The sequence below is a fragment of the Acipenser ruthenus genome, chromosome 30 (assembly GCF_902713425.1).
Source record: "Acipenser ruthenus chromosome 30, fAciRut3.2 maternal haplotype, whole genome shotgun sequence".
In the NCBI taxonomy this organism is placed as follows: Eukaryota; Metazoa; Chordata; class Actinopteri; order Acipenseriformes; family Acipenseridae; genus Acipenser; species Acipenser ruthenus.
This window is the reverse complement of record NC_081218.1, coordinates 7266359-7290207: the sequence shown is the minus strand read 5'-3', so window position 1 is coordinate 7290207 and position 23849 is coordinate 7266359. Positions and strand designations below refer to the sequence as shown.

At 42.1% G+C, this 23849-nt stretch overlaps 1 protein-coding gene across 2 annotated transcripts in view; it reads right to left on the bottom strand.

Moving 5' to 3' along the window:
- The window catches only part of LOC117416314 (leucine-rich repeats and immunoglobulin-like domains protein 2), a 43005-nt gene extending 29992 nt beyond the window's left edge, over positions 1 to 13013 (bottom strand). The window contains exons 1-8 of one of the 2 annotated variants that reach the window (XM_034027424.3): positions 12775 to 13013; positions 12058 to 12132; positions 11687 to 11821; positions 10888 to 11031; positions 9949 to 10092; positions 4782 to 4925; positions 3030 to 3173; positions 1652 to 1732 (exon numbers count right to left, since the gene is read on the bottom strand). In XM_034027424.3, coding sequence (XP_033883315.3) covers positions 1652 to 1732; positions 3030 to 3173; positions 4782 to 4925; positions 9949 to 10092; positions 10888 to 11031; positions 11687 to 11821; positions 12058 to 12132; positions 12775 to 12980 — 1073 coding nt within the window. In that variant the 5' untranslated portion in view covers positions 12981 to 13013. Of the gene's footprint in view, positions 1 to 1651; positions 1733 to 3029; positions 3174 to 4781; positions 4926 to 5869; positions 7407 to 9948; positions 10093 to 10887; positions 11032 to 11686; positions 11822 to 12057; positions 12133 to 12774 lie in introns of those variants that run through there. The other variant, XM_059004732.1, reaches the window with a different exon arrangement.
- Between the last annotated feature and the right edge of the window lie 10836 nt (positions 13014 to 23849).

Here is a 23849-nt window from a genome sequence, read left to right as displayed (position 1 = left end):
ACAATTTTCTCTGAAATAACTTGAAACTGACAAAAGTAATTGGCATCCACCATTGTTTATTCCATATTTAATAGAAATCAGACTTTGCTTTTGATTTTTTATTCAACATAATATTGTAAATAACAAAACAAATGAAAATGGCATGGACAAAAATGATGGGACCGCTAACCTAATATTTTGTTGCACAACCTTTAGAGGCAATCATTGCAATCAACCGTTTTCTGTCGCTCTCAATGAGACTTCTGCACCTGTTAACAGGTAGTTTGGCCCACTCTTCCTGAGCAAACTGCTCCAGCTGTCTCAGGTTTGATGGGTGCCCTCTCCAGACTGCAAGTTTCAGCTCTTTCCATAGATGTTCGATAGGATTCAGATCAGGACTCATAGAAGGCCACTTCAGAATAGTCCAATGTTTTGTTCTTATCCATTCTTGGGTGCTTTTAGCTGTGTGTTTTGGGTCATTATCCTGTTGGAGGACCCATGACCTGCGACTGAGACAGAGCTTTCTGACACTGGGCAGTACGTTTCGCTCCAGAATGCCTTGATAGTCTTGAGATTTCATTGTGCCCTGCACAGATTCAAGGCACCCTGTGCCAGGCGCAGCAAAGCAGCCCCAAAACATAACCGAGCCTCCTCCATGTTTCACTGTAGGTATGGTGTTCTTTTCTTTGAAAGCTTCATTTTTTTGTCTGTGAACATAGAGCTGATGTGACTTGCCAAAAAGCTCCAGTTTTAACTCATCTGTCCAAAGGACATTCTCCCAGAAGGATTGTGGCTTGTCAATATGCATTTTAGCAAATTCCAGTCTGGTTTTTTTATGTTTTTCTGTCAAAAACATAAAAAAGCGACGGATGGTGCGATCAGAAACTGACGTACCTTCACCTTGGAGTTCAGCTTGTATCTCTTTGGCAGTTATCCTTGGTTCTTTTTCTACCATTCACACTATCCTTCTGTTCAATCTGGGGTCGATTTTCCTCTTGCGGCCGCGCCCAGGGAGGTTGGCTACAGTTCCATGGACCTTTAAATTCTTAATAATATCTGCAACTGTTGTCACAGAAACATCAAGCTGCTTGGAGATGGTCTTGTAGCCTTTACCTTTACCATGCTTGTCTATTTTCTTTCTGATCTCCTCAGACAACTCTCTCCTTTGCTTTCTCTGGTCCATGTTCAGTGTGGTGCACACAATGATACCAAACAGCACAGTGACTACTTTTCTCCATTTAAATAGGCTGAATAACTGATTACAAGATTGGAGACATGTGTGATACTAATTAAAGAAACTAATTAGTTTGAAATATCACTATAATCCCATTATTTATTATCTTTTCTAAGGGGTACCAACAAATGTGTCCAGGCCATTTTAGAATATCTTTGTAGAATAAGCAATAATTCATCTCTTTTCACAGCTTCTTTGCTTTATTCTATGACATACCAAAGGTATGCAAGTATACATGATAAAATAGCTTTTAATTTCATCACTTTTCAGGAAGAATGAAGCATTATTTCAATGAGCTGCAAGGGTACCAACAAATTTGAGCACGTCTGTATGTTATGAGGACGTCTGTCTTAGTACGTCACAAATCCTTACTCCAGTAAATGCAAAAAGCATAAATCAGCACTTTATATTTTGATAGTCTTCAAACAAGATACATACAGTGTGTTCAACTTGCCCAGCCCAACAAACACTCCAACCGAATCTTCAATAGCCCAAGAAATGTCATTATTTCTTATATCTCTACAACACAAAAACAAGAAAATGAAATATAGTTTATACTGAAGATTACAAAGTAGCAGGTTTGTGAATAAATGTCTGTATTGACAATTTAGCAAGATACCATAAAACTTTTAAACTGCTGTTCGGGTCGTTGTTGAGCTCCCTTCACAACAAAAATCACAGAGACTACAGAAGTGCATCCCGCTGATATGGGAAGTTGGTTGCTAGGTAACCAGTTCAGAACTTTCAGACAAAGACAGGTAGGGCGAGGGACTCATTGGGAGTACAACTGAGTAAAAAGTGGCAACAACAATAATACATAACGTACCTGCTTCTTAAACTGAAATGGTTTTATTTTTTTTTTATTTTGCAGGTATTCGACACATAAGTTTGTTTTGACCGCTCCATCTTTACACCCTTTTCTATTTTGAAGCCAGCTGCTGTGCTCTGCATACAAACACCAGGAATCGACAGCTTGAGACTAGTTTGATAGATGTTTGATAGATGTTTGATAGATGTTTTCAGTCGACTAACCATGGCTACCCCGATGTCATATGTTGCCAAATAAAAAGTTCCAGGCAGAGGAGTTGCAGAGGTGTGTGTAAAGAGCACATGTTTTGTTGAATATTTACTTTTGAAACACAAACTGCCCGACACATTATCAATTTCTATTGTACGTTATGTAAAAACGTTGTGCATTTATTTAACGTTGAACCGTTTAACCTATTACATCCCTAACTAAAACAAGTGACAAATGAGCAGAAAGCAGATTTAAAACTCTCTAGCCTGGCAGTCTGAATATGAAGCGGTTACGACAATTAAAAGACTTGGAGCAAGATCAGTGGCTTGTTTAAACCAGCTCTCTGCCTCTGAACATCGCAGATTACATGCAGTATATATTTTGACTGTTGTTGGGACATTATATTGTATTATTATTGCATTTTTTGAGTTTTCAGTAAACAGTACTCAATTTCGGCTAATCCGTGTTTCACTAATTTGGGCTCAAATCGGTCCCAGTCTGCACGGATTAACGGGAGTCTGCTGTATATTAAAAAAAAAAAAAACAATATATGTAAAATAAATATTATTCTTTGATGTAAGAAATGAAGCCGCCTTTGTATTTCATTTAAATGTCACATCAGCAACCATGTTATACCTGCCCTACAGTAATCTTCCTTATTTTAACACATTCTGTTCTAGAACGTCCAACAGCAAGGCATTACTAATACAAACAGCACCTACAATCATACAGAAAATGGACCCCTCTAGTTCTGTGGTTGCATCTCAGTTTTACAATACATAAACACAGTATACTTACAGATGGTGCAGGTTGGGCAGCCCACTGAATACACCCTCCGCAATGTGGCTCACAGCATTGTTCCCCAAGTTCAAATTCTCAAGCAAACCAAGACCAGTAAAAGCAGTCGCATCCAAGCGAGTCAAATGATTAAAAGATACATTTCTGCCAAAAATAAAAACAAGTATGTTAGCGTGAACATTAATCCCCACAACAGCTGGAAAAACAAAATGCTAAAGGCTTTTGTAATTATTTATCACCACAATTGGATTAGCAATTCTCTAGTTTTAAGTCTCTATCCAAGAAATGTCATGGTCTCAGTATATCAGCGGCCAAGTACACATTTAGCATGCAGTGTTTCTATAAATATGATGTCACTACCTCAGTGTATATGCAGCAGCGGCATCTGCTTATTAAACTAAATATCGCCTTATAAAACCGACTAGTGAGTATGCAATGTTTAAACTAGACACAACAGATACATCTCACCACTACCCTCCGATTTCAGAAACATATTTAAAACAATTAAAATCTCTCCTGCTCTCTGCTGATACAACCGTTGTGCTTTTAAGGTCGGGTTCGGCATAGAATTCTATTGTGCTCGCCGAGGACGGGAAGGACTGTGGCATTGCACAAACTGACACGGAATTCGTTCAGTCACATATCATCTAATGCTGGTTTACAATCTAGGGAAACCACTCGGAAGCCCCTCCCTCAATGTCAAGTGCAGTGTTTGGCTGTTACATGAATCCTCCCTCAGATGTGGGAAATCAATCTGCTTTCAATTCCCAAATGCCATCTCATCTCGAAAATTTTACTATAAATGGCAATGTTCAATGTAATGTTTATGGCAAATAAGGCAGCAGTGTGGAGTAGTAGTTAGGGCTCTGGACTCCTGACCGGAGGGTCGTGGGTTCAATCCCAGGTGGGGGACACTGCTGCTGTACCCTTGAGCAAGATACTTTACCTAGATTGCTCCAGTAAAAACCCAACTGTATAAATGGGTAACTGTATGTAAAAATAATGTGATATCTTGTAACAATTGTAAGTCGCCTTGGATAAGGGCGTCTGCTAAGAAATAAATAAATAAAATAAAGTACAAAATATGTACAAACAGTCTTCAGGGACTATTTTTTCTCAGTTGAAGGAAACATAATATATTTCTTATTTGTTTCCTTTAAAAAGCTCTTTTGTGTAATTATTTATTTAAGAAAAAAAGTGTAGCCATTTTATAAGCAAAATAACCCGCTCCAGGGTGTGTGTTAAGACAATTCCCACCGTACTTCCTGGGTGTTTGAAGGGCCTCGTGCCTCACAATGCACCCAGGGCGTGTGTAAGAATTGTCTTACCACACACCCTGTCGTGGGCCATTTCTTACATACTTTAAATTAAATGTTTTGTATTTAATTGAATCATGAATGTATTTTCTTATCTATGTATATATTTTTTCATTTATGTACATTTTATTTTATGTAAACCATGCTGAGGGTCCTTTATTAATGTGAAGTGTGCTATACAAATATTGATTGATTGACACTTGACCTACAGAACCACAGAATACAATTGTGTATGAAGCTGAGATCACATAGGGTAGGTATTTATGAACCACAAACCAAAAAGTTATACAACCCCAATTTCACAGCAATCTTAGGTCACAGATCAAAGTGAAGGTTACTGTTAGACTTTGCTCAAGGAGTTTCCATGAGTCCCCCTCACAGAGATGTTTAAAACAGTTACATATAGAATATGAATATATAATAAATGATCACTTACAATTCAGACAGTTTCTCGCAGAACTCCCAAGCATCAGGGCTGATCCTGCGAATAGCATTGTGGCTAACTTGGAGCAAATGCAGCATTCGTAACCCATATAGCCAGCCTTTGTTCACTTCCGTCAGGTTATTGTGTTCCAGCTCCCTAAAACAATTAAATGATGAAACAAAATCTTATATACCATGTATATTGTATATTAACGCGGATGGATGTTAGGAGATGTTTAAGAATATGGGTGATCACAGTGGGTTGGGCAACACTTGTAGGTTTTAGCATTGGTTTGGTGGTGATGAACCAAGGAGGGCAGGGCATTTGTAATATTACTCTAGGCGGGGACACGCAAACCCGCAGCCCGTCAATCCATTTCACTTAGGAATATATATCGGAAATATTTTTAAAAACTTTGTTGACTTGTCTTTTTTCGCAAATCACAGCACACCATTTCATTCATGCTGTGGGGGGATTGCTTCTCATCAGCCTCAGTCACAGGACCCATTCCCAAAACAAGAGGCTTGCTGCAAGGGAGTGACATCACTGCCCTGTGCCCTTTGCCACACTGCTACCTGCAAAAACTGAACACCTCATTGGCTAAAATACAAACTGCTGAGCAAAAAGCAAGTCAACGCTGCCCTGAACAAGGGCAAGCTCGTTATTAAAGAAAAGACAAAAGTGAAAACGAAACACAGCAGCCCTCAGTAAAAAAGAAAACTTGCAGCATCCAAGAAGAGCACCGAGTCATTAAGAAAGATTGGAAAGAATTGCTGTGTGACTGAAACAGCAGGGCATGCTCTTTATATTACATGCGGATATATCACACACACTCTTTATATTACATGCGGATATATCACACACACTCTTTATATTACATGCTGATATATCACACACACTCTTTATATTACATGCTGATATATCACACACACTCTTTATATTACATGCTGATATATCACACACACTCTTTATATTACATGTTGATATATCACATCCTTTGCTGATATATCAGATCCTTTTATCATTTGTTTATAGATGCCATTTTACTAAAAAAAAATATAATTAACGTCAGAAAAAATGCTTGTCATTCACTTTCTTACCATGTGGACTGGATACCATGCCACGCCTACTACTACATGAACACACAGTGCACCACTGAAGGGTTTGATCGACCGAGAATAACACCCGAATAGCACTGCGACAGGATGGAGTGTGTGGGGACGTCAGGCCAGAAGCAGGAAGACAACACTGACACCAGGTACTGCAGGGCAAAGGCGCAGCGATCACTGTTTATTTAAACCACAAAAATAAAATACCTAAACAAAAACACTGTGCTCACAGAGCAAAAATAAATAATTAAACAAAACAGATCACGAACACTACAACCGGTCAGGCTGGGCAATCGCCTTCACTGACCCTATCTTTGGTTTAGTTTAGTTTTTAAATAAATTTCTCTCTCTCTTTTCGGTCTCGTTCCTCCTCTGAAAACCAACCACCCGGAGTGCAGAGAGCTGCAGGTTTTTATACAGGTGACCATCCCCCGATTTAGCAACAAATTAAATCACTTAATTCGGGAGATGGCCATAGAGAGAGAGAGAGAGAGAACAAAATGTGTTCTACGATTAATGTGGTAGCCAATGTGTCTTCCAGAAAATGAATGCTGACAGCAGATTCAATGAAAAGGCAAGTTTAATTTGATCAAATAATACTTTCAGAATCCAAAATAACAAACAAAAAAAAACCTGGCCATCCCAGCACTAACTATACCTTTTCTTTTTGTCCCTTACAAACTCTGCAGAAGCTTGCTTTCCACAGGTAAAATGATGCAGTTGAAGTGGCTCTACCCCAACAGTGCAGTATCTGTAGTTATTTACTACATAATACTGCAGACCTTTATTTTGGCCCAGTCTCTGCCCTCCTGGCAGTATTCCACGGAGTCACTCCCAGGTAAGTCACATATCTTCTCTACACTCCCCACCATGTGTAAACCAGTGTACTTTGTATCACAGTACTTTCCCAGCCAGTGTTCCCTCCTGCCACTCAGGTGTCCTCGTCCGGGTTGCACAAGGTAAGTATCATTAAGGACTGTAGTTCTCTGTTTTATATCAACAAGTGAGCACTGCCCTGATAACCTTTCCTTGAAATTTGCAGCACTGAAGGAGTCCACCCAGTGTACTGCTGTACAATACTGCCACACCAATTAAAACAGTTCAAATTAAATGCAAACGTGTGGTCTTTTCTGTTACTTCATACAAATCTACAGTGTTCCCTTTTTATTTTTATCAGCACAGTCCAAACCGATAATACACTGCCTAAAACTAAAGCAAAACAAACGTCTTGTATCATGTGGTTTCTAGTCCCGCTGTGCCGACCTATTTAATAACAAAGTCCTTTGGTTCGTGGTTAACACGGTTAAGCCCCTCATCATGTGACAGAGTTCACAGCTTAGGTTTCGTTTTGAGTCTATTGCTCTTATCAGACATTGTTAAGGGCAATTCATTTATAAAAAAAACAAAAACAAACAAAAAAAAACCACATGACGCATGGCTCGTGTCTCGCCGTGTCGTAAATGCCGTATCAATATTGTAAAGTCAAAGCAGGGTAATAATGCAAAAGAGTCGTAAGTGCCGTGCGTTGCAAGTCGAGGAGCACCTGTGTATATATATATATATATATATATATAGTGCCTTGCAAAAGTATTCAGACCCCTGACCAATTCTCTCATATTACTGAATTACAAAAGGTACATTGAAATAGTTCGTTCTGTTTGATATTTTATTTTAAAACACTGAAACTCAAAATCCATTATTGTAAGGTGACACTGGTTTTATGTTGGGAAATATTTTTAAGAAAAATAAAAAACTGAAATATCTTGCTTGCATAAGTATTCAACCCCCACACATTAATATTTGGTAGAGCCACCTTTCGCTGCAATAACAGCTTTAAGTCTTTTGGGGTATGTACCAGCTTTGCACACAGTGTCGGAGTGATTTTGGCCCATTCTTCTTGGCAGATTTGCTCCAGGTTGTTCAGGTTGGTTGGATGACGTTGTGGACCGCAATTTTCAAATAGTGCCACAGATTCTCAATGGGATTGAGATCAGGACTTTGACTGGGCCACTGTAGGACATTCACCTTTTTGTTCTTGAGCCACTCCAATGTTGCTTTGGCCTTGTGCTTGGGATCATTGTCCTGCTGAAAGGTGAATTTCCTCCCAAGCTCCAGTTTTTTAGCGGACCAAAGCAGGTTCTCTTGCAGTATTTGCCTGTATTTTGCTCCATCCATTCTTCCTTCAATTTTAACAAGATGCCCAGTCCCTGCTGATGAGAAGCATCCCCACAGCATGATGCTGCCACCACCATACTTCACTGTAGGGAAGGTGTGTCTTGAGGCATGGGCAGTGTTAGGTTTGCACCACATATAGTGCTTTGAGTTTTGGCCAAAAAGCTCTATCTTGGTCTCATCTGACCACAAAACCTTTTCCCACAACTCCAGACGTGCTTTCAGATGGTACTTTTTGAGTAACAGCTTCTTTCTTGCCACCCTCCCATACAGGCCAGTGTTATGCAGAGCTCTTGATATGGGTGACTGGTGCACCATTACTCCACTCCCAGCCACTGAACTCTGTAGCTCCTTCAAAGTGATTGTTGGCCTCTCTATGGCTTCTCTCACAAGTCTCCTTGTTTGAGCGCTGAGTTTTGAGGGACGGCCTTCTCTTGGCAGTGCCTGGGTGGTGTGATGCAGCTTTCACTTTCACTGGGATATCCAAACACTTGGATATTATTTTGTACCCTTTCCCTAATCTATGCATTTGTATTACTTTATCTCTAACTTCTGTAGAATGCTCTTTGGTCTTCATTTTCCTTGAGATTCACAGCCTGACCAATGATCCTTCCAACAGTGGGGTTTTTATCCAGAAAATGTGACAGCAACTTTAATGGTTCACAGGTGGAGGCCAATGGTAAGGTAATTGTGTCCTCGTTAGGATAGTTTCTTTCATCGGTGTAAACTGGGAGCTTCCACAGCACAGGGGTTGAATACTTATGCAAGCAAGATATTTCAGTTTTTTATTTTTCTTAAAAATATTTCCCAACATAAAACCAATGTCACCTTACAATAATTGATTTTGAGTTTCAGGGTTTTAAAATGAAATATCAAACAGAACGAAATTTCAATGTACCATTTGTAATTCAGTAATATGAGAGAATTGGTCAGGGGTCTGAATAATTTTGCAAGGCACTGTATATATATATATATATATATATATATATATATATATATACATACACACACACACACACACACACACACTGCTGTGCAAGAGTTTTAGATCTGTTGCATTTTTCTACTCTGATGCATTATGAGCATCAACAGTTTACTCAAAGCCTCCACTAGTGTTTTCTACTATTATAACAACCTTGCCTTGCATAAAGAATGAAAAACATTGCGTGAAATAGCTTGCATCACTTGATTTTCAAGGTGTGGTATCTGAAGCATAATCAACAAGTACAGAGAAACATCATCTGTAATTGACAAACCATGGACTGGAAGACCCAAAAAGCTGTCCAGCAAGGATGAGCAATACTTGAAGATAATATCCTTAAGGAATAGAAAGACAAGCATTAAATTAACAACAGAACTGGCAGAAGGCACAGGTGTCGTTGTCCATCCATTAACAGTCCAAAGCACCTTTCACCATTGTTCCATAGTCCAATGTCTGTGTTCTTATGCATATTTTAGCCTTTTAGTCTTGTTCCCCTTTCTTAACAGAGGTATTCTTACTGCAACACATCCTTTAAGTCCTGATTTCAAGAGTGACCTTCGTACTGTTGATTCGATGGACAGAGACATATATATGCCTGTGTATATTGCAGCCGAGGGTTAAAGTTGGATTTTTCTTTAGATATTTGCAGCCCGCTATACACATGAGGTTAAACTAGCTCTCTGTATATGTGGCCTGTGATAAGTTTGGTTGCGCACCTTTGCTCTAGGCAAATCCTACAGCAAGCGTCGTTGAACTACATCAACTATTACATTGCCAGCAACGGACAAAAAAAAAAACATTTTAAACATTCAAATATTTTAATTTCTTGACCAGGTACACAGTGAGGAAAGAAACTTCCAGCTCCTCCATATTAAGAAACTTACAGCTCTCTCCTCCATATTATTAAGAAACTTACAGCTCCTCCATATTATTAAGTCCGAAAAAGGCTCCATCCATAAGCTGGCTGAGTCCATTACGCTGCATCTTCAGCGATTTCAAGGAATCCAGCCCTTGGAATGTAAGACTTTCGATCATCTTAATTTTGTTACGTTTTAATTCCCTAAAAGCAAGAAACATCACAATTTAGTGTTCTTGACCTGCAACATTTACACCTGTGGTATGGAGATGCCACGTTTTGATGTCTGAATCGTTGTCAAGTTAAAGAGTAAGTAGCGGAGTTCTGAAAAATAGCGTTATACGTCCCACGTGTTGTTACAACTATTAACATACCTGCAATTTTTCTTTTCGTTGTTAACATCAAAACAACTTTTTACACTTAAATTTAAATCTCTCTCACAGGTCTATTCAAGATGTCTGCTCTACTGCACTGGGGTTTGAGATCAGAGGCGTGTCCTCGCTCTGATCATTGCCGGGAGGCAATTTTTTTTTTCCTACCTGTATTCCTAAAGAGACACGCCCCAATGAAGCTGGGGCAGAGACGAGGGTGTGGGTTCAATCGAGAGAGAGAGAGAGAGAGAGAGAGAGAGAGAGAGAGAAAACCCACACCCTAGTGATCAGAGCGAGGACACCCCTCTGATCTCAAACCATTCCAGTAAAGCAGACATTTTCAAAAGACCTTTGAGAGAGACTTTCCATTTATACCTGTAAAAAGGTGTTGGAATGTTACCAATGAAAAGAAGAACTCCAGGTACGTTATTTAAACAGCTGTAGCAGCACATGGGGATGTGGAACGCTAGGTTTTTCAGAACCCTGCTACTTACTCTTTAATGCAAGTCAATTTCATGGAAATAATTATCCTGAAACTGGCAAAGATTTTTTACCTAACATACCCAATTAGTCCAAACCAAACCCCAATACTTCTTATTCATCAACTGAAAGCAAATGAACTACTTACAAGTATTGTAAGTGAGGAAGTTTAAAGATCTTCAGCGGGAGAAAGGTGATTCTGTTTCTGTTCAGTTTCAGGACCACCAAAGAGCTTGAAATATTATCAAAGCATCCGGGTTCCAAAGTGGTAATTCTGTTGTTACTCAAATTTCTAACAGACAAAATCAAGAACAAGAAAAAATTAAGACATAAACAGTAAAACTGACGTGTTTATTAAAATAATGGGGAGAGGGGGGGGGGGTGTATTAATTTGTGAACAAAAAAAAAGCATCCTCGGTGGCTTAAAATGTTGAATACAGCCGTATCACTGACAGGGCTTAAAGAATACAGCCGTATCACTGACAGGGCTTAAAGAATACAGCCGTATCACTGACAGGGCTTAAAGAATACAGCCGTATCACTGACAGGGCTTAAAGAATACAGCTATATACCAAACAATAACATTATACAGCAGAAACTTACACAAATGTAAATAAGCCACACAATCTCAATATGGCAGCCATATGAAGTCACTTTTTATATTTGGTGGTTATCAAACCCAGCAAATATGAAATCATTGCCCACATGTTTTGATATGAAATACAAAAATAACTGGCACGAAAGGGTTCCTTTTTCTTGAACAATACCCACAATCCCACTTGACCGTTGCAAATGTTTTGTTATCCTGCCGAGTGGGTACAGAATGTAAGCAGGTTCAGAACATGGCTTTGTGTTGCTCTCTGTTCAATTTCAATCACTCTGCACATCACATGAAAAACATCATTGGGTTAGATCTTGTGATAAATCTTTCACTTTTAAAAACTTACAAATATTTTAGCTGCATTGGTGGAAATGAGGCTGCTTGTACTTGTGAAATCAGGTTTGAGCTGAGGTCCAAAGAATCCACAGAAACATAAGGCTGAAGGTGATCTGTGATGATCTCTGCAATTCTGTTATGAACTCTGCAAATTCAAAACAGTACAAACAGCTACTAATGATGCCTGGGTTTATATCAGTACAGTATTCATGTACTCAATTCATGACACATTTACACTAAACCTATTTAATAAGGAAAGACTCCTTTATCTCATCAACAGTTTGTAATGTCTTCTTGTTTCTTACAACAGGCTAAAGGTTAATGTATTATTTCAGATTGTTCAGACATTTTTATAACATGCTGTCTTTGTAATACACTTACAATGACAAAACTGTTATGTTCCAAGTTGATTGTCCAAAGAAGGGGACTGCCGTCAACTCATTGTAGTTCAAGCTCCTGGAAATGTAATTATTTAAAACTGATTGAGTTGTACAGAGAACGTAACTTCACAACACAAACTCATAGATGCATACACAAAAACACACAGCATGTCTGCCTGATCAGCATCAGAAAAATACTAAGATTGAGTCAGACTTGGATGAAGCCCGTTTATCCGTTCAAACACTGAACATGCACTTCAAGAGAAGCGTGTAATCCTGCACTAACCCAACTGAGCAACGGAAACTGTGTTGCACAGTAAAAGAGATAGATAGATAGATAGATAGATAGATAGATAGATAGATAGAAAGATAGATAGATAGAGTTTTGTTTTTACAGTTTGCAGAATGGACATATAAACCACACTGCTAGCCATCCATCAAAATCAAAGTCTGCAAAATAGATCATAGCAGTCTCGAACCAACGTGTCCGTCTCCGCTGCGCCTTGCCGAATGTTTATTCACTCTCCAATAGGTGCTTATTTGCTAAGCTGGTGTGCAATCAGAACTCAACTGACACAGGTTGACTTCTGATTATTTCTGATAAGCCTTCACCTACACAAAAACTATGCTACTGCAACCACAAAAACAAGTTCTAATATGTACGTCCAACCTGGCAGCACTATTGTGAAGAGTATGGATGTCTTTTTCATGTACTTACAAGTATGTTATCCAGCCTGGTGGGTCAGAGGGCGCCTCTGTCAGTTTTCTCCTACTACAATCCAGCATCATAAAGCCATTCTCCCCGGCGCTACAGGAGCAGGGATGCGGGCAGGAGGAGGCGAGCCCCGGAACAGAAAGGACCGACGCAAATACTAGTATCACTGGGGGAGTGAGCCACCAAGCCGCCATTTTGGTTCTCAACATTAACAAGAGGTGCCTTATATAATATATATATATATATATATATATATATATATATATATATATATATATATATATATATATATATATTAACAATAATAGTACACAAATAAATAAATAACTTTGCACTAGCAAAAACTCGCGATCTTCGGATCCGATCCTCTATGATAATATCCGGCAGCACTGCGCACCAGTTTCACTTACAAGGGCCATCGATTTCCCAGTTTCCGCTTTGTTTAAGTTAATACAGGCAGCTCTCGCAAGCTCTGAAAGAATCTATCAAAAAAAAATTCATATTATCCAGATTCAAAATATCGTTTTCATAAAAGATGTATCTGCATAATAATACCACTGCACACGTATTATGTATTTCTTCTTTCCGAGTTTCTTTGAAGATAAAGCGCCTCACTTCAGGACTGGCACTGCGCCGCTAGGGAATGTTTACTGTTAAGTTACTGGTCAGTCGTCTAATCAGTTAAAGCATGCTCTGTTTTCTCATTGCACAATGCACCAAAGACTGCGTATAATGGATTCTGATTGATCAAGAATAACGTCAATCAACAAGACCACCACCCCCTCGTCATGCATTCCTTTCGGGAGATATCATAGATATAGAAGGCTTCTGCAGCTATGGTCGTGTTCTTCTATCCAAGACGCGGCTGCGCTTGCTGCTCCTGGCTGCTCTTTGCTTGACGTCACACGCAGCACCTAGAGAAATCCCATCCCAGAGCTTGCTGCGCTGTGGCTGCTTTGTTTGACGTCACGTTGCTACAAGTAACGCCTTCTCCAAACCTTTGGGAAATTTACAAGCAGCATCACCTATTTATACTCTAGAATAATTAATGACTTATTCTATTTATTTGATGTATATAATGAAACGTAATTACATTTAATTATTGAATTTATCACAATGTATCACACATGGGGATTGCATTTATTTGCAGTCCATTCTAACTTAATTTTATTTTTTAAACGCCCTATAGTGTCTGGATTATCAGACTATACAGCGTCAGTTTGATGTAATTGTTGGACATTAACAGTCGTGTAACACACTCTTTATTTAATTAAATTAAACTCTTAGGATGTGTTTTACTAGTGTATACATTTTAGGATAGCACTCATTTTTAACGCTTCCCCTCGTTCTATCAAAACTATCGATTATCCTCCCGCCCCTCACATCTCCTCTGATAGTCTGTATACTAATCCCTTCAGTGTTTTTATGATACAGTGCAGAGGTTTATAAACGGCAGGCCGCACTGGCATAATCACTCATCTCAACCAGCTGTTAGTCGCATTATGAAGACACCAATTAAATGAACACATCTCCTGGTAAGTTTTAAAGGCAATAGTATTTTTCTCATTTAAAAAATAGATGTTAGAAGTTAGGTTACTTACTGTAACCCTGGTTCCCTGGAAGAGAAGATGACCACCAATGACATTACGTGTGGGATATGGCTGCCCATTGAGTAGGTATCGCTGAGCTCACTATACCAGAGCTGACGATAGGCCCCTTCCTGGGATGATGCACTCGGTCCCGCCGCCAAGGGGATAAAACTGTCAGGTATGTGGTGCAGCCCAGCTAGCCGCAGTACAAATATCAGTCATCGAGGCCCCTCTGAAGATGGCCCAAGATGTAGCCAACCCTCTAGTTGAGTGTGCGGCTACCCTACCAGTCAGCACCATTATATGCAGTCGAGACTGTATCCACAATCCAATGTGACAGACGCTGCTTAAAGAGGGGCTGTCGTAGGGTCCGTGTCCCGTGACAGACAAAAAGCTCTTGGCCTATGCATGTAGCATCTCAATGCCCGCACTGGGCAGAGGAAATTCAATCTCTCATCCTCCGTTGAAGCAAACAGAGGTGGATGGAAGGACTCCAGTTCCACAGACTGATTAACGTGGAAGGCTGTGATCGCCTCCGGGAGGAAAGCAGGGTTGGTGAGCAGAGACACCCTGCTGCCATCCTCCCAAATACGCATGCAGGAGCTGTGCACAGACAGCGCCTGCAGCTCACTGACCCGTTTAGCGGAGGTGATCGCCACAAGGAAGGCTGTGTCCATAGGCAGATACTTCAAAACTCTATGGAGTGTATGGGCTGAAACAGGGCCCACGTGAGAGCCTCCAGTACAATATTAAGGCTCCATTCGGGGAGAACAGTCCTCCTGGGAGGGTGTAATCCCTGAGCGCCTTTAAGAAATCAGGTGGAGGGAGTACCACGGGGCAATGGGTCGTCTCTGCTGAGACGAAGAGAATATTATTATTATTTATTTCTTAGCAGACGCCCTTATGCAGGGCGACTTACAATTGTTATAAGATATCACATTATTTTTACATATAATTACCCATTAATACAGTTGGGTTTTTACTGGAGCAATCTAGGTAAAGTACCTTGCTCAAGGGTACAGCAGCAGTGTCCCCACCTGGGATTGAACCCACGACCCTCCGGTCAAGAGTACAGAGCCCTAACCACTACTCCACACTGCTGCCCGAAGAGATCAACCTGCACCTTCCCGAACCATTCCCAAATGCGCTCCACTATCTGAGGGTGGAGTCGCCACTCTGACGGATGTGGACCCTTCCTGGAGAGGAGGTCCGCTGCCCAGTTCACAGGTCCGGGAATGTGCGTCGCCCGTAGGGACAGCAAATTCCTCTCAGCCCATGTTAATAGCCTGAAGACCATGCGATGCAACCCCGGGGACCGTAGGCCACCCTGGTGGTTGACATATGCCACCACTGTCATGTTGTCCGCCCGGATCAACACACGTGTTCCGCTCAGCACCGGGAGGAAGTGGTGGAGAGCAAGGGAGACCGCTTGCAACTCTAGCATGTTATGTGCAGGGATGTCCGGCCAGGATCAGCATACTCCTCTGCCTTCCCAGACCGCCCCCCAACCCAAGTTGGAGGCATTTGTCATCACCACTTGGCGGTTCAACACTACTCCCATTCGCACACCTTCGCGCAGGTGAGAGGTCGTCTTTCACCAGTGTAGGGCTGCCGAGCACGCATGAGACACAGTCAGCCAATGCTGTCTGTCGCGTTTGGTGTTGAGGTGGAACTCACTGAGCCACGCTTGTAGATGGCCGATATGGCTGCGGCCATCAGACCCAATAGTTTCTGGCACAATAGGAGGGTAACCTGCGATCCCTGTTGAAACAGGGAGAGGAACCCTGCATAGCTGCAACTCTGTTGTCCGACAGGTATGCGCGCATCGTACTGGAGTCCAGCCGGAGCCTCAAGTAGGTTGTGCACTTCACCGGTGTAGCCGACTCTTTGCATTGTTGATGGTGAGGTCACGACGGTCGTGTGGGCCACTGCTCCCTCTCACGAATGGGAACAGATCAGTTGTGACAGCCACAACTGTCTACGAGCCACTATCAAGCTAGCCAGGCTCCGGCCAAGAGCTTGCCCTTGGAGACCGGAGATCTACAGCAGCGTGCTGGACAGGGAGCGGGGCCTCACACAGTACACTGTCCATATACAGTAAGCCATGAGCACACTCACCGTCTTTGACAGACGAGTGGCCTGCGCCTCTGCTGCATACATCCGCTTGAGATGTGTTTCCGTCACCTTGTATTGAGGATTCAGGCACACCAGGTCTCTAGCCAACCCACCCACCGACGGGGCCTTAACCAGGGCCGCGATGGTGGAGTCTACCGGGGGGAACCCCGCTAGGGTTTTCCGCACCTTCTAGAGAGGCAAGCGGTACGGCCTACTTTAGCATGCTAGGACCTGAGGCCGGACGATCCCAGGAGGAGCATATCTCCTCCATGAAATCTGGGAAGGCCAGGAACTTCTGAGGGCGGGGAGCCGTCGCCTGCGTCGGGAAAACGGACCAGCGTGGTTCTGCCGCTGGCATCCAGGGGACCTGCAGGAAGGGTGCAGCATGTCCCATAAGTGCCAAAACAGAGCTAGACAACGGGGGAGCACTGGCTTCTGAGGCTACTTCGAAGCCAGTTTCTTCCTCAGCAGGGGGCTTGCCTACCTGCATGTCAGAGGAGAAGGAGGCCCCCTCCCCAGAGGCCGCCATAGAAAGTGTGTCCTCTTACGCCAGCTGAGACGCCTCTTCCCATCCACCCTGAACTCCCCTGGGGGAGGGGGGTATGGCAATTGGGGCTGCAATGGGGCCTGGACAGCAGCGGGGCCGCAGGTGCCTGTTTGGCCAAGAGCTCCAGGACCTGGGCCATCTGGGCTTTGAGATCCATAATGTCCGTCGCCTGCCTGGAACGCTTTGCCCGTCTCGCCTGCGGAGATGGGGAGAGACTGCGGGAGGCCTGTGTATCGGGGATATCCAGCAGGGAGTCCTGGGACAGGTCATGGAGGAGGGGCTCTGGGGCTCCAAGAGCCGCCAACGGTCTGGCCACTGAGGACGTGGAGCTTGCACTCGTGGCCCTCTCCAACTGAGCTTCTTTCACCTGGGGCTGAAAAGCCGCACATATGCTGCAGGTCACGTCCCTCTCGAGGGCCAAGGTGGCATGTTGGACTCCCAAGCACCGCGCACAGAGGGTACGTTTATCCTTATACGGGACTGTGATGAGTCAAAGGGGTTTCGGTCTGTAATTCAGCCTCCCGACAGTAGAAGGCATCAAACCAACTCGGGACTTCCCTTACCAAGATCTCGTGACCATGACGAAAGTCATCTTTATGAGGGGCGGCACCTTGGTGAGGGGCGGAAGTACGAGTATGTAAATTCCAGCCACTGGAGTCAAGTGAGGTTCAAGGACACTTGTTAGTTTGGAATTGGTGTTCCACTGACTACCGGGGTGGGGCTTTGCATACTAAAGGGAACGTGCTACTGTGTCCGGGGTTGGTCCCACAAAGTATAGGCGGAGGAAAGGCTGGAGGGAGAGAAGCAGTGCCGGGTTCTCGTTGTTTATTATCACAGACGGAAGCTTTACTAACGTTGTTCTTTTTGTTCTGAATCCCGTTTCTGTGTTCAGCATATCAAGAAGAGGACTAAGAAGCTTCCGTTCCTTTCGTTTGGTTTCTCCAGCACTCCCTCCCTCACATCCTTCTTTTGTTTGTTTATTTTTTTTGCGTGTAAATATTAATAAAGAAAATTTTTATTTTTACACGTAAATTACTGTCTGGAAATTCCATTATTACTCACACGCCTCACAGGGATATTCGCATTGCAGGCCGTGCATGGGTGGAACCCCGACTTGCCTGGTGTTGTGCATGGGCCGTGCACAGAACACCGCTTGCACTGCGCTAAAGAACTGGTTAAAGTGCAAACGCCGTGCACTCGCCCATTAGCACTGTAGCAGAGGGTACCGAACACTGTATGCACCGTGCGTATCAAGCACCGTATGCCCATGCACTAGTGTAGCAGTAGTACCAAGCACTGTGTGCACCATGTACCATGCAGCGCTGTGACTGTGCACTGATCCTGTGGCGCTGGGCACCATATGCTGTATGCACTGAGCACTTGTGCACCGAGATACTTAAGTACCAAGGGCCATGTGTGTGCCGCGGTACCAAAGCACCGGGGGGGCCGCTACGCAATTGTGCCTACCCTAACCGCGCAGTCACACACACCTGGTCAGTGCGTAGTGTGCACCAGGGGGACACAAGGGCCGAAGCCGCGGTGGGCGAGTTGAAGCAGACAGCAAACCACAGTAGACAGTGGTGCTCGTGGTGCAAATACAGTCAATCATGAAACAAGTTAAGTGTTTTCCGGTTTTTGTGCTGGCCTGTAGCCACAGCTCCGGATCATGTTAGCCGTCTAATAACAACAAACAGACAGTTTTTAGACACGACAAAACAAACAAAACACTCATGATTACAATACGGGTCTTCTTCCAGTTTAGCGTTAACCATAACAAAGGAACAGATCACCTCTCTACATCCCCTTATATACCCCTTGGTTAACAATTGCAACCGCTCCTCCAATCTGCGGCTGCCACATCGTTTCCCTTCCCTTTAGTGTATGTAGTTGGAGTGAAAGTATAACTAGTTAGGGCACAAATTCTGCCAGAAACTTTTATTGTGTATTCATCCGCAGTGTAATATAGTCCCAAATTAAATTTAATTTATTGTTCGCTTATTAAAAATAAATTACACATGTCCGTTTATTGTGAATTTCTGCATCAAATGTGGCATCTCACTAGAAACTACTAGAGGACTGAACACATGTTGATGATGGGCAGAGTTTCAAATGACACAGAGGAAGTAAGGGGAGCAGCTGTCATGGATGCTGAAGCTGTATCTTCAGGTGAGTCTGTGTCCTCATTATATGCGAGGCACACATATTCAAGTCCGTTTTCATCATTTTGGATCTCAAAAGATGTTTTTGTTAGTTGTCGGGCACCCTTGCGTCAAAGTCAAGACTTTGCACACCAAGTTGACCCCGGTGTCAGGGGACAGCGCCTCACTTTCCCGCAGACTCTTAAAATCCAGGCCGGTAATTCGGGGGGTGGTGTCTGGCCTTCTTTACCTGCTTTTCTAAAAGTTTTCATGACTGGCAGGAATACTTTCTTGTTGGTTTTAAACTCCCTGTCAGCAGAGATGTTAAAACATCTATTTAGTCCAGCTCTGGAGACTGAATATTGGTCACTGTGACAGCGAGTGAGGCGACAGCGTGTGAGAAGTAAGAGTCGACAAGTACATCACAGTTAGAAGCAGAAAGGAGGAAGTACATCTTTAAATTACATCTTGAATTGCTTTAATCAGAAAACATTGCAGCTTAAAGTCTAACAGCTGCGTGTCTTTTTCTGATAACAAGCTGAAACTTGGAGCAGCTGATTCAAATTCCGAGCCGTTCTGAGACACGGGGGAGGGGCGGAGCCAGCGGCACAACGCAGAAACAAACAAAAGGCAGCCAGTATTCACTGTGGCAGCGGGTGAGGCGACAGCGTGGGAGAAGTACGAGTGGACAAGTACATCACAGTTAGAAGCAGTTTGAAAGCAGGTTGACAGCTGCAGAAGCTAAACTGAACTAACATAAAAATAATAATAATAATAATAATAATAAAACATGGTCTTCAAGCCAGTAATCTGTGACAACTGCATGATGTGGGAAATCCGAGAAAACCCAACAGAGCTCAACCAAATGTGTGTAAAGTGATGCACGATCCAAGACTTGCTTCAACAAGTAAGTCTGTTAGAAATGGAGCTGGAGGAAATGAGACAGCAACAGGAGCTTGAGGAGCTGACACACCCACAATTCATGGAAGTCTGCACCCCTAGCAGACAGAAAGCCACCAGGGAGATGGAAGAGATTCGAAACAGCTGGGTTCAGATAGGCAGAAGTAGGGAAAAAAAGAAACTTCGTCAAACACAACCACCAGAAATCCAAACATCCAACAAATTTGAGCCACTTCAACATTTAGATGACCAAAACCAACATCAAGAGAATGAAAGGAACAACATCCAGTACCCTATAAACAGTGCTGGCCAGGCAGCAAAAAGAAGGGAGGTCATGATTGTTGGGGACTCCATATTGAGAAACACAGCAAGTTCAGTTCGCAGTTTGGACCCCCTTACCACAACAGTGTGCTGCCTTCCAGGAGCCTCAGTCAAGCACAGCACTTAGAACGTGGACAGGCTTCTCGAACGAACAGGGGACGACCCGGTAGTCCACATCGGTACAAAAAACATTGGAAGAGACAGACCAAGATCCCTGCAAAACAAATTCAGAGAACTAGGAAGGAAATTAAAAGACAAGACCAAAACTGTGATATTTTCTGGGATACTGCCGGCGCCTTGCAAAGGACCATATGGACAGCTGGAAATACAAAATCAAAATGCATGGCTAAAATCGTGGTGCACACAGGAAGGCTTCACCTTTCTTGAACATTGGAGCACATTCTACAACAAGGACTATCTATATAGGTGGGACGGACTGCACTTAAACAGAAAAGGAACCAATCCACTTGGAGAAAGGATCCTTGAGGAGGTCCAGAAGCATTTAAACTAGAAAGGAAGGGGGGAGAAAACAAAAAAACAGAATGGAGACCACATCAAAACAAGGGCAACAACTCAGGTAAGACAACTATTAAATGTATTTATCTTAATGCTAGAAGTCTCAGAAACAAAATGTTAGAACTTGAAGCCACTGCACTAACAAGTAACTACGATGTGATAGGTGTTACAGAAACTTGGTTGTCTGAGAGTGATGGAGACGAATATAATATTAGTGGGTACACACTGTATAGGAAAGACAGGCAGGACAGAAGAGGTGAAGGGGTAGCGTTATACATAAGAAATAGTCTTGAGGCCCAGGTGTTAAATCTGGACAAAAATTCAAAGGGCATAATAATGGGAGCACGCTATAGACCACCAAATTCAGACACTGAGCAAAATAATCTGTTATACAATGACATTAGAAATGCGTGTAGAAAAAGAGAAGCCATACTAATGGGGGATTTCAACTTCCCCCGTATAAAATGGGAGAACCCGGTGGGGAGCACGACGGACGAAATTGAAATGGTGGAAATGACAAATGACTGCTTCCTAATGCAATTTGTCAAGGCACCGACTAGAGGGGAGGCATGCCTTGATTTAGTCTTTTCAAATAACGGAGACAGAATAACTAAAACAGAGGTCAGAGAGCCATTGGCAAACTCAGACCACAACATGGTCTCATTTGAAGTATTTTTTAAAACCCCAAAAGTAATGACTAAAGCTAAAGTTTACAATTTTAGAAAAGCAAACTATGAAGGTATGAAACAGAGACTAACAGAAGTAGATTGGAGTAAAATAGAGAAAACATCCACAGAAAAAGGATGGCTGTTTTTTAAAAATGTATTACTAGAGGCGCAAAACAATTACATCCCAAAAGTAGACAAATCTAAATCTGAAACAAAATGGCCAAAATGGTTTAACAGATTAATTAAAAAAAATATTTAGTGAAAAAAGGCACTTTTCAGAGTGTTGAGTACTTGAAACTGCAAACACAAGTCAAAAAGGAAGTTAGAAAGGCCAAGAGAGAGATAGGAATCAATATTGCTAAGGGGGCTAAAACCAATTCGAAAATGTTTTTCCAATATTATAACAGCAAGAGAACATTCAAAGAGGAGGTTAAATGTCTAAGAGACACAAATGGCAAAATCATAGATGAAGAAAAAAAAATAGCAAATATATTAAATAATGACTTTTCACAGGTTTTTACAAAGGAGGACATGGACAACATGCCCACATGTCGACCTGTTCCTATCCAGTTTTAAATAACTTTAGCATAAGAGAGGCGGAAGTGTTAAAGGGACTAGGAGCTCTTAAAATAAACAAATCCCCTGGGCCGGATGAGATCCTCCCAATAGTACTCAAAGAAGTTATTTACAAACCGCTAACCAAGATCATGCAACAGTCTCTTGACACAGGGGTTGTACCGACAGACTGTAAAATTGCAAACGTAATACCGTTCCACAAAAATGGAGACAAAACCGAACCAGGTAACTACAGACCAATACGCCTGACTTCTATTATATGTAAACTTGTGGAAACTATATTAAGATCCAAAATGGAAAATTACCTATATGGTAACAATATCCTTGGAGACAGTCAGCATGGTTTTAGGAAAGGGAGATCGTGTCTAACTAACCTGCTTGACTTTTTTGAGGATGCAACATTGACAATGGATAATTGCAAAGCATACAACATGGTTTATTTAGATTTCCAGAAAGCTTTTGACAAAGTCTTGCATAAAAGATTAATTCTCAAGCTAAGTCCAGTAGGGATTCAAGGAAATGCATGCACATGGATTAGGGAATGGTTAACATGTAGAAAACAGAAAGTACTGATTAGAGGAGAAACCTCAAAATGGAGCGAGGTAACCAGTGGTGTACCACAGGGATCAGTATTAGGTCCTCTGCTATTCCTAATCTACATTAATGATTTAGATTCTGGTATAGTAAGCAAACTTGTTAAATTTACAGACGACACAAAAATAGGAAGAGTGGCAAAGACTGTTGCGGCAGCAAAGGTCATTCAAAAAGATCTAGACATCATTCAGAACTAGGCAGACACATGGCAAATGACATTTAATATAGAAAAGTGTAAGGTACTGCATGCAGGCAAAAGAAATGTCCAATTACAAATACATATGGGAGATACTGAAATTGAAGAAGGAATCTATGAAAAAGACCTAGGAGTTTATGTTGACTGAGAAATGTCTTCATCTAGACAATGTGGGGAAGCTATAAAAAAAAGGCCAACAAGATGCTCGGATATATTGTGAAAAGTGTTGAATTTAAATCAAGGGAAGTAATGTTAAAACTTTACAATGCATTAGTAAGACCTCATCTAGAATATTCTGTTCAGTTCTGGTCACCTCGCTACAAAAAGGATATTGCTGCTCAAGAAAGAGGGCAAAGAATAGCGACCAGAATTATTCCTGGTTTAAAAGGCATGTCATATGCAAATAGGGTTAAAGAATTGAATCTATTCAGTCTTGAATAAAGAAGACTACGCGACGATCTGATTCAAGCATCCAAAATTCTAAAAGGTATTGACAATGTTGACCCAGGGGACTTTTTCAACCTGAAAAAAGAAACAAGGAGTCAGAAATGGAGATTAGATAAGGAGCATTCAGAACAGAAAATAGGAGACACTTTTTTACATGGAGAATTGTGGGAGTCTGGAACCAACTCCCCAGTAATGTTGAAGCTGACACCCTGGGATCCTTCAAGAAGCTGCTTGATGAAATTCTGGGATCAATAAGCTACTAACAACCAAACGAGCCAGATGGGCTGAATGGACTCCTCTCGTTTGTAAACTTTATGTTGTTATGTTCTCATATGCTTGTACAATGAGTTTTGGTTGTAAATCTCCCTCCCAACCTGTGAGGGGGCTAAGCTGCGAAAGGAGAAGTCTTTGGACGGGCTGGCCTGACAGTTATTTCCCTGGGCCAGGAAGTCGGTCAGTCTGGAAGAAGGC